The sequence below is a fragment of the Excalfactoria chinensis genome, chromosome 5 (assembly GCF_039878825.1).
Source record: "Excalfactoria chinensis isolate bCotChi1 chromosome 5, bCotChi1.hap2, whole genome shotgun sequence".
Classification (NCBI taxonomy): domain Eukaryota; kingdom Metazoa; phylum Chordata; class Aves; order Galliformes; family Phasianidae; genus Excalfactoria; species Excalfactoria chinensis.
The window spans coordinates 38,826,279-38,838,655 of record NC_092829.1 but is presented as its reverse complement, the minus strand read 5'-3'; the positions used below and the strand labels follow the sequence as shown (position 1 = coordinate 38,838,655).

General features: G+C 41.6%; 1 protein-coding gene across 2 annotated transcripts in view; it reads right to left on the bottom strand.

Annotated features, from left to right (window-relative positions):
- Window positions 1–12,276, bottom strand: part of PDE3B (phosphodiesterase 3B) — a 73,205-nt gene extending 60,929 nt beyond the window's left edge. For both annotated transcript variants that reach the window (XM_072338173.1, XM_072338174.1), the window contains exon 1: window positions 11,143–12,276. In XM_072338173.1, coding sequence (XP_072194274.1) covers window positions 11,143–12,138 — 996 coding nt within the window. In that variant the 5' untranslated portion in view covers window positions 12,139–12,276. The remainder of the gene's footprint in view (window positions 1–11,142) is intronic.
- Between the last annotated feature and the right edge of the window lie 101 nt (window positions 12,277–12,377).

The window sequence follows — 12,377 nt, the reverse complement described above, 5'->3', positions numbered from 1 at the left end:
ATGAAGATGTACAGATTCTTCTTAAGTGTAAAAGAATAAGCTCATATTTAAAAAACCTACATGTGAACAGCTCAGATCTGGCAAATCTGCAATTATGTTTGTAGAAAACGAAGCAGGTAAACAAACACTGCAGCTAATTCGCAGAAACAAAGGAACAAAAAATCAAATATCTTTTCAATACTGCAAGATATTAACATGAAGTGTAGAGCTGGTATGAGTACATCAGAAATAAACATACATGCCCTTTTAAACACAGCCTACACATGCATCATTTTTCAGTTATAGACTTAATATAGTACTCTCATAAGGGATTGTGGAAATACCGTTGTAAATGCAAATAAACATTTAATAGTGTTTAATTAATTGCATTATCAAATGTTCTAGACTATAAAAAATAATAATAATATTATAATTTGGTTGAAAGGTTTCCAAAGAAGTAAAAATATTTTCAAGTCAGGATACTTCTGTCTTTGCTGAATGATATCTGTAATTTTGTATAGAATTATGTTACTGCTCTTGTAATACATAGAAAGTGAACAAAGAACACACTGGTAAGAAGAGGTGTTAAAATGACTTTAAGAGTAAAAACAGTTACAGACAGGGAAACAGGAAGAAAAATGGCATTATGAGAAAGAGACAAGCAAGTAAGCAATTTCCAATTGATCATTTACTTTCTAGGAAATTTTCTTGTATATTCAAGCAAAATGAATTTAAAATACAGATGTAGTGTCTAAAGGCACACTATGCCTGCCCAGTACCAGACAGGTGGAAGAAACATAAGTGTTTAAGAATGCATTCATTTGAGATTGTTAACACCTACTACCAGAGAGTCAAAGTTATAAATTATATTAAAGCCTGTGCATTTTTAGCCAGTAAAGACTATACGTATATATGTAAAACACATGTTCTTTTCCACTTGAAAGCTCAAATGCTCTGCTAACTCTAGGGAGTTTCCTAACAGAATAAATGCTAAGGCAAGTATAAAAGACTCAGAAACCTTTAGAAACGAAATTTTAACAGCAGCTAGTCTCATGCGAGAAAATGACATAAAGCTAACTTTCTGTATTACATTATATATTATTAATTATATACTTTATCATTTATATTATATTCTTTATTATTCAATGAAGAAGTTTGAAGTTTTACTGACTCGTAGTTAGTTCTGAAATTGCATCACTTTATTATGTGAAACACAGCTTGAACATTTTCCAAAGCTCTAACACTTTCCTGAGCACTAATTAAAACTGGATACCAATTTCATATTTCCAGATATAACACGAGATTCCAAATGAATTTGTCTTGAAATTTTATCCTCCATGTTCTTAATAACAGGCACAACTCATAAATAAATTTCATATGTAAATAGATTTTTACTTGGTTTTAACAAAACAGCTTTCAAACCTACATATCTTAGCTTTGCTTTTTACTCCCCACAAGAATTTTTGCCCTGCACAGAGACAGAAGTACTATTTTCTCCTTCAAATTATTCTACAGATGTCTTTGATACAAAAGCCTTCATCTCAGAGGGTCTGAAAACCTATGCTACACTCACAAGCAATAGCCAGTGCCTGTCTCCTTATTTCCATAAGTTACATACATTTCATTAAGTTACACACAAACTTCTTACTTTCAAGCTCTTCACAAAGTTATTCGTCACCTAGCAAAAGTGCTGCCAGATACAATAAATGAAATTAAAACCAACAAAAATATTGGTCGTTAACAGAACAGCTGTACCGAAATCTCCTTACTTAACCAAATTTGTCCAACCAGACGCTCCAAATAGAAAGAAAAATTAGGTTTTCAGTATTACCATTGCATGGAAACATTCTTCTATGATGAATAAAACAAACAAACAAACAAGAAACTCATAGGTAGATTCTACTGAATACTTTTCTAGGAGCTACATAAAATACATTCACAAATAACTGTCTTTAACATACCTTCAACTGTGTTTTGTCTTAGCATCACAAAGTTACTTATTATAACATCATGGTAATCACTCATTTTAACTTCACATAGACACGCACACTGCATTTCTTTAATCACTGGAAAGATCCTAAGTAACATCGCTTAGCTTTTTCATTATTACAAAAACATCCAACTACTAGAAGATGCCTAGACAAACACCTCTGTGTACAATTAATTGAAACTCTGTCATTGCAATTCTATTTTTTCATTTGAAATTTCCTTTCAAAGCACGCCTCAGTAATTCCCAAATGGATGCTATGCAGCTAGCTGGTACAAGGACAGAAAGAGAGCAGCACAGGGAACGAATAACAAAGTTGTTCATGTTTACTAGTGAGGATATGAAATACACAGCTCTATCCTAAATTGATAGGTTAGAATGAACAAAAGCCCTCAAATCATTAAGGTTTGTGCGTTTACCCCAGGCTACAAACAATACACAGTGGATGCATCTTTGTTTCATAGCATTATTGTACGGACAATCTCAATGGGAGCAATGTAACCCACATCAATGCGTTTCTTTCCCTGGAAAGTAAAGACTGCTTCTCATATGTCCCAACTAATTAAGGGCAAAGCTGTGCTCGTGTGCCTTTACTTCCTTCAGCCCAAGCCAATGCATGCAGGGCAACGCAGAGCAGGCAGTATTTCACAGGCACAGCAGGATTTTAACTTTTTTTAGCGTGCTAGTCACACCTTCAGGTTCTAACACAAATTTCCTGCTTTTACACATGGGACCTTAACTGCTTGTATGTAAGACAAAGCAGCCTAAATGAACTGAAATTGAAGTTCAGGCTATGCAATGAGAATAACTCTTTTGGACTGGTAACATGTAGGGTTACAGAACTACAAGAATGGATATCAAAAATACTGTGAGTAGACTGCACTGCTTAGATGGCAAACCAAATGAAATAGAGGCCACTACGGCCATTGTTCAAAACAGTTACTTAAGATTTCTCAAATACACTTTCTTTTTCTTATAAAGTTAGAATCTATAAACTAGACATATGACATTGAATTTCATTAGGTGCTAATGATGTCCTATAAATACAGAGATTAGTCTCTGCCCCAGAGAAAGCTCACAAGAATTTAGTTCACATCCCCTCCAAGCTACAGACTCAGCTCAAAAGCCGTCCGCTTCTGTAAGGTGTGCCCATTGTGAGGGTCCTTGGCCACCACACAGGTTATTTCCTGCATGAAATAAGATCAGTGCTTATCACCAACATTTAAAAACCTTATCAGTAGTAGCAAGTCACAAAAAAGGATATAAACTCTTCCAAAGAGCCAAAAGTATAACTAGTCAGAAATTAGAGTACACAGTACTAGAGTACTCAGAAATGTATAATTCCTTTAAAAGCATCCACCAGACAGAAAAAAGCTGCATTCCTGATGTGGTAACCAGGTGTCACCCACCAGTACTTAGAAAAAAATAAAATAAAATTATAAGAATGAACACGTAATTTAATTTATAATTTTAAACTAAGAAAAATAGAATTCCCAAACATGTATATAAGCCTGTATACAAATATATATGTATATAAACATGTATATAATTTAAGGCCTCATAGGAAGAAAAATCATACTAAAGATACAGCCAGGGAATGTACTGCAAAATGCCTTTTAAAAGTCTTTATTTTGCCTGCCATCATTTTAAAAGAATTTAATCTAATCAAAAGGAAAACATAACATGACCAATAACAAAGGTTAAAAGAGATGCTCTAATACCATGATCACAGAATCACAGAATGACCCAGGTTGGAAGGGACCTCAAGGATCAAGAAGCTCCAATCCCCCTGCCTGACAGGGCCACCAAACTTCCACATTTACTAGATCAGGTTGTCCAGGTCCCCATCCAACCAGTGATGCCATTATTTCAGTAAAACTGATAATAATCCTCTCCACAAACTGACATCTCACTCACTTTCAGAGGACCTGATATTGCACACTTCTGCAGATGAAACTATAATGACAACAGATGTAAACAGGCAGGTGTGGCACAGGATTGCAGTACGACTCCACTGGGGTGGGAGCGGTGCTGTGTGGTCAGGGCACACTGAAAGTACTCAACCCAAATTAAACCACCTGCATATTTTTCCAATTAGCATTACCAACATGGATATAAAAAAAAGCAAGGTACCTATTTTGCTAATTCATGCCGCTCCTCATAAAATAGGGACAATCTCTCAAAAACAAATCTGTAGCACCCTAATACAGCTTCACGTGGTATATTTTCTATGGTGTCTAGAATATCTTAAAGGAAGCTATGTAAGGAAAAGAATCTTTTAACAATCAATCAAACAGCCTTCTGTTTATCAAGTGAACAACAAATAAACACCTGCTGCCAATATCCTTTAACTTAATTCAGGTATTTAGATTTGAAGACAGGAATGTTAAGGCTGGTAGATCAGAACTGGGTAACTAAACTTGACAAGATTAACATTCAAGGTCATTTAATTGGAAGTTTGTCAGTTTTTTCCACGCCTTTTGTAAAAAACAAGGTTAGCACTGGCACACACACACACAAATGCTCCACATAGCAGCACTTCATTTCATAAATGCTGAAGTATCAAATAAATGAAAGCTTGTACAAAAATTGTTTAGCTGGCTGTGCCTTCTGCTGTTCCTCCACCTGTGGATTTGCTCATTTCAAAGGAAGAAGCTACATGGAAAAGCTGCAAAAAGTAGGGATAGTTAATGAAAAGAAAGCCAGACATATCAATGCTAACTTCTAGACAGCAGCTGCCTCTATTGGAATTATGAGGGTTGCTCTGAAAGTAATGCCTCCTATTTTATTATGTTGGCCTATGTTGTCAGAGGCAGATGTTGGTGGTATGACAGTAGGGGCTGAACCTTCCCACCCACATTCTGTTACATGTTGCTGCATAACAGATGGCAGCAAAGGGGCACTCTGACAAAATGACATCTGTCGTGGAAGCACAAATGAAGCAAAGGTATACCAGTGAATTCCTCCATGCAGAAGAAATCCGCACCCACTGAGATTTGTTGAATGTTTATGGAGACCAAACAATGGATGCCAGCACAGTGAGGTGGTGAGTGATGCATTTCAGCAGGGATGACAGTGGGTCACTTCCACTGGTGCAGATTTTTATGAGCACAGCATGAAGGCTCTTGTTCATCACTGGTGAATAAGCATAGCTAATGCTGATAACCATGTAAAAAAAAAAAACTAATGCTTTGTAGAGAGTCTGCTCTATCATATAGTGCTATTGCACTCTTCTTAGCTGTTGTAGTTTCCAAGGAAATAAGCAGGAAGCATTACTTTTGGATCACCTTCTGTGTATCCTTTCACAAAACAACTGATCTTTTATCAATCTGTAAGCTACAATTTGGTATCGGCAGCCATTTGTTTTATGGAGCACCTTGTTCCTAGAACACTTTTTTCTCTTCCTCACCCAATGACCACTCATTTAACTCACTCTTGCTTAAGGACAGGTCTCTCCAATCTGTTTTTATCACTCTTGCCCTTGCCAAATAACAAATTGATAGATCATGGTATCATATCACTTCTAATCTATTAGTATTATTGATTCCTGTTTGTTTGGAAGACTCTAGCATTCCTTAAATTCCAATGCATCCTCAAAGCGATCAATGCATTTAATTGTCCATATCTTTCACTCATTTATTGAAAAGTCTTCCTTATCCAGTCCAATACCTCACTTACCATTCAAACTTTCATTACTTCTACTGAATCGCAATTATAAGTCCCATTACTGTTTTCCCCCATTACAATTTATTCTGATGTGTTTTTTCATCTTGCTAAGAGTTGGCTTTACCAACTTTTTCTTTCTTTCCCCCAGTTCTCACCTCAACATGTTCTTTCAGTTCTCTCTGCAGTTTTATTCTAGAAAAACAGGTGAGATCTTAACATGGAGCACCAGCTCACACTATAGACATGCTGTATGTCACAGCATATCCCATTGAGTCTGCCCACTCACCTTTTTTCATGAAGCTTGGTGGAATTTCATATCTTTGAAATTTCTAAGGCCATAGCATTTAATCAGTTTGACTGGTCACACTCCTTCATTAGAATGGTACTGCTAGGCACATACACGCACAAATAGGAGTGTGCAACTCAACAGAAGTTGTCTTTTCCTCTGTTAAATATACCTGACACCTTGTAATTCTCACTCCATTCATATTTAACCTTTTCCATTCTAGAGACTCTTCTGAGAGCTTATTATTGCACATCTCTACCATTTTCATGCAGAAGTTTAAAACAGCTTTCTTGTCAAAGCTGAAAACCAGTGTTTTATCAATGTACCCTGTTAGTTCCCTCTCACACAGTTGATCACTCAGTTCTTATGAACTTCTCTCCCAGTTTCTTCAACTCCTTTCCCACTTACATTTTGGTCATTCCTATAACGCACCACCTGAAATACTTCCCCAAAATTTCTCCAGTGTTTTCTCAGCAGATGTCTTCACCTTCATTTGTTTCCCTCTTTACATCTTGTCCACAGGAAATCACACGTGCAGAAGCAGCCACATGATTCACTACACTGACAAGTTACAAACACATTTACCTGCTTTTAGTGCGCTACTTCTGTCCAAAACAAACTGCCATTCAATTTCAGATATCTAAAAACCAGCTCATCCTACAGTTAGCTAACAGAGCTCTTAACAGCCCTATCAGGCTCCTCAACTGCACTCTCAGCATTCTTTGTTAGCCACTGTGAACCCCATTACTGTTCTGGTGATCACTGCCAAAGGGATGGCATCTTAAGCTCCAGTCTCTCTCTAGGTCTCTACAGGCAGACTGCGCTCAAATCATCCTTTCTTTCTGGTACGATGCTACAAGAAACTTGAAGACACTCTAAGAAACTTCAGAATGGAGAAGGGAAAGAAAAAAAAAAAGGGGGGGTGGAGTGGGGTTGGGGGGAAAGGATGAAAGGATGCAACTCCTATCAAGTCTTCTCATTTTGCCCAGCACAAAACATTTTGTCAAGGCCAAGGAGAGCCAGACAGAAATAATCTTACTCATCCAAAATAGTAGTTGCAAAAATAGCTTCCCAGGACTGTCACTTCATTGTTCACTCATTCTTATTGTATTTCCAACACTGGGTAGCATCCCAATGAGGTTGACTGCATTCACAGCTAAACACAGACTCATTTCTACCTTGATTTCCACCCCCCACCCCAAGAGATGACCAATAAAAACCCAAGAGATACAAAGAACAACAGAAACAAAGCTTTGCCTGCAGACACTTGTGGTAAGAGTCACCACAACCACCTCTACAGGAAAAGATGAACACTGCAAAGAGCTCATCACCTCAAATGCAGAGAAGGAGAGATACATTTCACCTTTCTAGGCTGGAAACCTAGAGCTTAAAAACTTAAGGCAATGTAAAATACTACTAGGAGGTATCTTCTGACCTAGAAAACTAATAGTCTCAGTAGTTAAGGAAAAATATAATTTGTTTTACAAACAGGAAATAGACAGTTTTTATGTCTAAGTAAATTGTGTTAATTTAAAGCTAAATCTACATTTTAGACTCTCTAAATCAAGTCTCGATCTTCCTACGTTGCAAGATAAGATTTGATCCTCAGGGGGTACAAGATAAAAGGTGTAAGATAGCTACAAATGGAAATGGGCACAACATGCTGGTCAATCTATCAATCTAAATACAAGACAAATCTTCCTTTAACTGGCAGAGCACAACGCGGCAGTTTTTATCCATTAAACACCCCAGCTTTACTACTTGTTTGAAGCTAATCAGACAGCTAGGAAATTTTTAAAAACAAAATAAACAATCAGAAAACCTTGCTCTATTTGCAGGCTGTTTTGGACATATGTCCCATGCACATCATTTGAAAGGCCTATTTGTTTAGTAAAGACAATCAGACATCACAGAATCACATATCATACATACAGATACATGCTGTCATATACACATTCACAAGGATGTAAAAAGAATGCTTTACACTACAGTCTTTTTCAAGACAAAGATTATTTATAAGATCTGACCAACATCATTTAGAATCCCAATCAATACTGATCTGGCCTTCAAGAAGCAACAACAACAAAAAAGAACATTAAGAATTGGTATAGTAAATATTGAACAGCCAATGCAGGCAATCTCTTTGTTAGCAGTATGTACAGCTAACATTAGCAAGTAATTAAATACATAATCAAAACACTGTCCACACATTTGTAATACCAATCAATACTGGAATTGTACTGCTAAATGATTCATCAATAGGCCCAAGATAAATACTGGAAAAGGGAAACAAAAAGCCAGTAGTTTACTGCTAAGATGATATGGATTTTCATTAACTTTTCTTGTTAATATAACTCAAAAAGACATTGTGCTTGCATAATTTTTAGCCTTAATTTACTTTCTTTTGTACTATGTGTATTTCTATCTGTATGTTTGCAAATGGCATTTAAGTATACTATTATGAAATTTTAAGGATATAACCTATTCATGACTTTTCCTCCACCCACCAAACTACATCACTAGCCACACATAGTGCAGAAAGAAGTATACATGGCATTGATTTTGCCATGGATGTTCATAGTAAAGGTAAGAACAAAGATAATTATCGACTGTTCGGTATTATAGTTGCTATCTGTTGACAAACAAAAAGCAGAAATCCAAATTTGAGAATCATATTCCCTAAATCAGAAAGCACTTGTAGGATCATGCTCACAGGGCCTCTACCTACCTCTACCCTCAGAAAACAGTGACAGCTCCACTTGACACCACTGCATGAACACTACTGGTCATGCACACCTGGAACTGCCCCCCCTCTCCCTCTATTCTCCATGCAGAAAGATCCCTTAGAATTATTGGCTTAAGCTTATTTGTGGAAAAAGAAAATGAGTTAACCCACTATACTATTTTTCTCATGGTATTTAGACAGAGTCAGGCATAATTTCAACTCAACAAGTAACTGAAAACTTGATGTCAATATCAGCAATCCCTTTTTCTCCCCACAAACTAAAATCTACATCTGCCTTTTTTTGTTCTTACACATACCTGCTTGTAGGGGTGCAATGTGCATTCATAACCATATAAAATGCATCAAACTGAATGACAGCTAAACTTATGTTGTCATTATAAGCATTACTGACACAGCGAACTTCCACCAGCACATTCCTTATACTCCACTGACTTTCCCAGCAGTCCTTATTAAATTCACTATCTTCAAATATTAACACTGAAAAAGAAGCCTTGCAATATTGTCTAAACATCTACAAAGCACGCAATCAATCTTTCAAGAACGTTCACATAATAAATGCTCCTCTGAAGACCATGAAGTGCATATATTCCTTGTGTTTCAAGGAAACAATACAAAGACCTCACAGTGTTCGCTCAAATACAGTCACAGACCATAGGCTTCCTTCCCCGTGTCACCCCCAGCCCCAGCAGCTGACACTTTATCAGCTCTGCAATGTCTGATATCTCACCAAGTCAAACACAAGAGCGGAATATTTCACCTGCACTGTCCTCATAAAAATCACTCATACCGCACCGCCTAGAAGATGTATCTATGAATGCAATTTAAATCATGGCTAATAAAGCACAAATATTTATTGTAAAGTTATGAGGAAAATAAAGAGCTTCAGATCTCTTTGTTGTTTCTGTTCACTTCCAGTGATAATGAAGATATCAAATTCTGGAAGTCTACCAACCAGTTGCATTTTACTATGAGCGCGTATGATATAAGTACTGCCAATAAATTCCAAGTATTTAGTTAGGTTGATGTTTACGATGTTACCTAAAGAATACTAAGTGTCTTAACTTGAAACACATACACATTTTATGGACAGTGAACTGAATATCAAAGGAAGAACTCAATCAGCTGAATGAAAACAAATATCTTTTATCATCTAGAAAAGTTAATGAAAGCTGTTACTGCATTTTCTGTGTTTCTTATATTGCAGACAAACTCAACACAGAGATCATTTTCTATCTGGAAGGGAGCAGCACAGAGAAAATAAACTATTATACAACATTCCCCACGTATCTTAACTGCTGTTACAGTATTCTAACGTTTGCCCCATTGTCTGCACTTGATAATTTCAACCTTCTGACGCCTGCTCCAGCAGGCTGGCATTTTAACCTTTCACGCACAGAACAATTACTGCTGTATTATTCTATTGCGTAAATGCAGAGAAAGAAACGCTCGCGAACCGCTGCACTGTTTCAGATTCGCCTCCTATTTCCTCCGACCTATTTCACATCACAAGAAGAGCATTATGGAACCAGCGACAACGCAAAGTTACACCATTTCATTTGGCATTCATGAATTTCAGCCACCACAGCAACAGATGGGGGGTTCTGCGGCAACAATCCCTTCACAGTAGCCGGGCACTTGCCATTCATTGCCAATGCCCCCCCATGCTCTACCAGCACAGGGTCAACTGTCCAGTCCAGCAGAGCTGGGCCACTTGCACCCAGCACAGCCCCAGCTCCTGTTGCTCATATGTCACCTACCAAATATAAACCAACTGCCCCCCATGGGGGTTGCCCTGCAAAAAAAAAACCAAAACGGGACTCATTGACAAGTTTTCCAGGAGGCAGAAACCAACAGAGTTCCATTCAAGAAAACTGAATGTTTCGGGCATCTTTCCAGACTCTACTGAACAGCTCTCTCTTCAGTAAAAGAGAAGTTTCTTAAGTTCAATCGGCTCAAACCTAATGGTAATTTATTTGGAGCGAGGGAGAGATGGTTGAAGAAGAGACCAGAGATGGTAATCTGCAAGGCTGAAGAAGCCTGCCCCAAACTGGTAAATAATATCCCTCCAAATCCGAGTTCTCCTTTAGAACTTAGCAGTCTTTTCGTCGATAGAACGCGAGAAGCAGCAGAGGTGAGAACAGCCAGCCTGCACGGCTTCGTGGCATGAAGTTTGCCAGAAGCAGAGGAAATGGGCTTTGGAAAGAAACAATGTAGCTGATAGCAACAAAGGTTAGATTTTAGCATTTAATCGTCTGAAACGCGAGCGAGCCTCCTGTCCTGTGTCACGCACCGGTACTGCAAGGATTGCACCGATCCCGCAGAACCGAGCTGAGGAGTCAACAGACGCTAACGAGCGTGCGTTTCCCTCTGTTCGTAAGTGTGACAGCAGACAGCCCGCACACACACCTACAGGAGCTGAAAGAGCGAGCAGCGCTCGCCGCTCTCAAAGTTTCTCCCCGCAGTCCCGGAGCCACCTACCTGCTCTCTGGAGATGCAAGGCAAAGAGGGTCTCCTGAACATCTTGCTGCTGCCGTAGTAGCTGCCCGAAGCTTCCCCCAGGGACACGCAGCTCGACCTCCGCCGGGGTCTGATCGCAGGCACTTTGTCCTCCGCGCCGGGCAGCCGGGGCTGCGGGTGGTGCCGCTGGGGCTCCGCCCGGCCCCGCTCCTGGAAGATGCCGCGCTCGGCGCCGCAGAGAGCCAGCAGGCAACCCGCCACCCCCACCGAGCCCGCCAGCAGCGGCCGGAGGGCCGGGGGCAGCGGCTGGAGACCGGTCAGCGACACCAGCCACGCCGCGCCGGAGAAGAGCAGGACGAGCAGGCTGCGGCGGAGCCCCGCGGAGCTCTGCAGCAGGGTGAGCGCCGCCACCGAGCCCAGCGCGGCCAGCAGTCTGCCCGCCGCCAGCCGCGGCTCGCCGGGGGCGAGGGGCTCCTCTCCGCGCCCCTGTGCGGGCGGCAGCCACCGCAGCGCCACCAAGTCCCCCGAGTAGCAGCAGACGGGCAGCGCCAGCAGCCACCAGCGCGTCGCGCCGCGCTCCCCGCGGGCCAGGCGGCAGGTGAGGAAGAAGAAGGCGCAGGCGATGCTGAAGAGCGGGCTGAGGCAGCGGGAGAGGCTCAGCAAGGCGTGCAGCGCCCGGGGGCTCCTCCAGCCGCCTCCGTCCTGCGGGCCGGCGCTGCCCCGGCCGGGAAAGGCCAGCAGCGAGAGGGCGACGGCGGCCAGGGCGCCCAGGCTGAGCAGCGCTCGGCGGGAGGAGGCGGCGGTGGCGGCGCTGGGGCAGAGCGGCGGGGACGGGAAGCTCTCCGGGGGATCCCGCCGCAGCGGGGTCGCGCAGCCCCGCACGTAGCCGTTCCGGAGGCTCTCAGGCAGCGCCGGGGGGGGCGGCGGCCCCGCGCCGTCCGGCTGCGGTCGGTGCGGCGGCGGCTTGACGGGGTCGCGGCGGGAGACGGAGGCGGCCGCTTCTCTCTCTTCCCGCATGGTGGTCGGGGGGTCTCGCTAACTCCGTCCCGCCGGCGCCTCCCGCATCGCCTCAGGAGAGGGGCGCCGGGCCGAGCCGCGGCTTCTGCCCCGCGGGCGGCGGCGTCCGGAGCATGGTGGGGAGCGACGAGGGAAAAAAAAAAAGAAAGAGAAAAGGTAAAAGTCTCGCCGCTCGGCTCGCTCTGCCCCGAACGGATCCGGCGGGAGGAGCTCGCTGTCGCCTCCCAGCGCTCACCGGA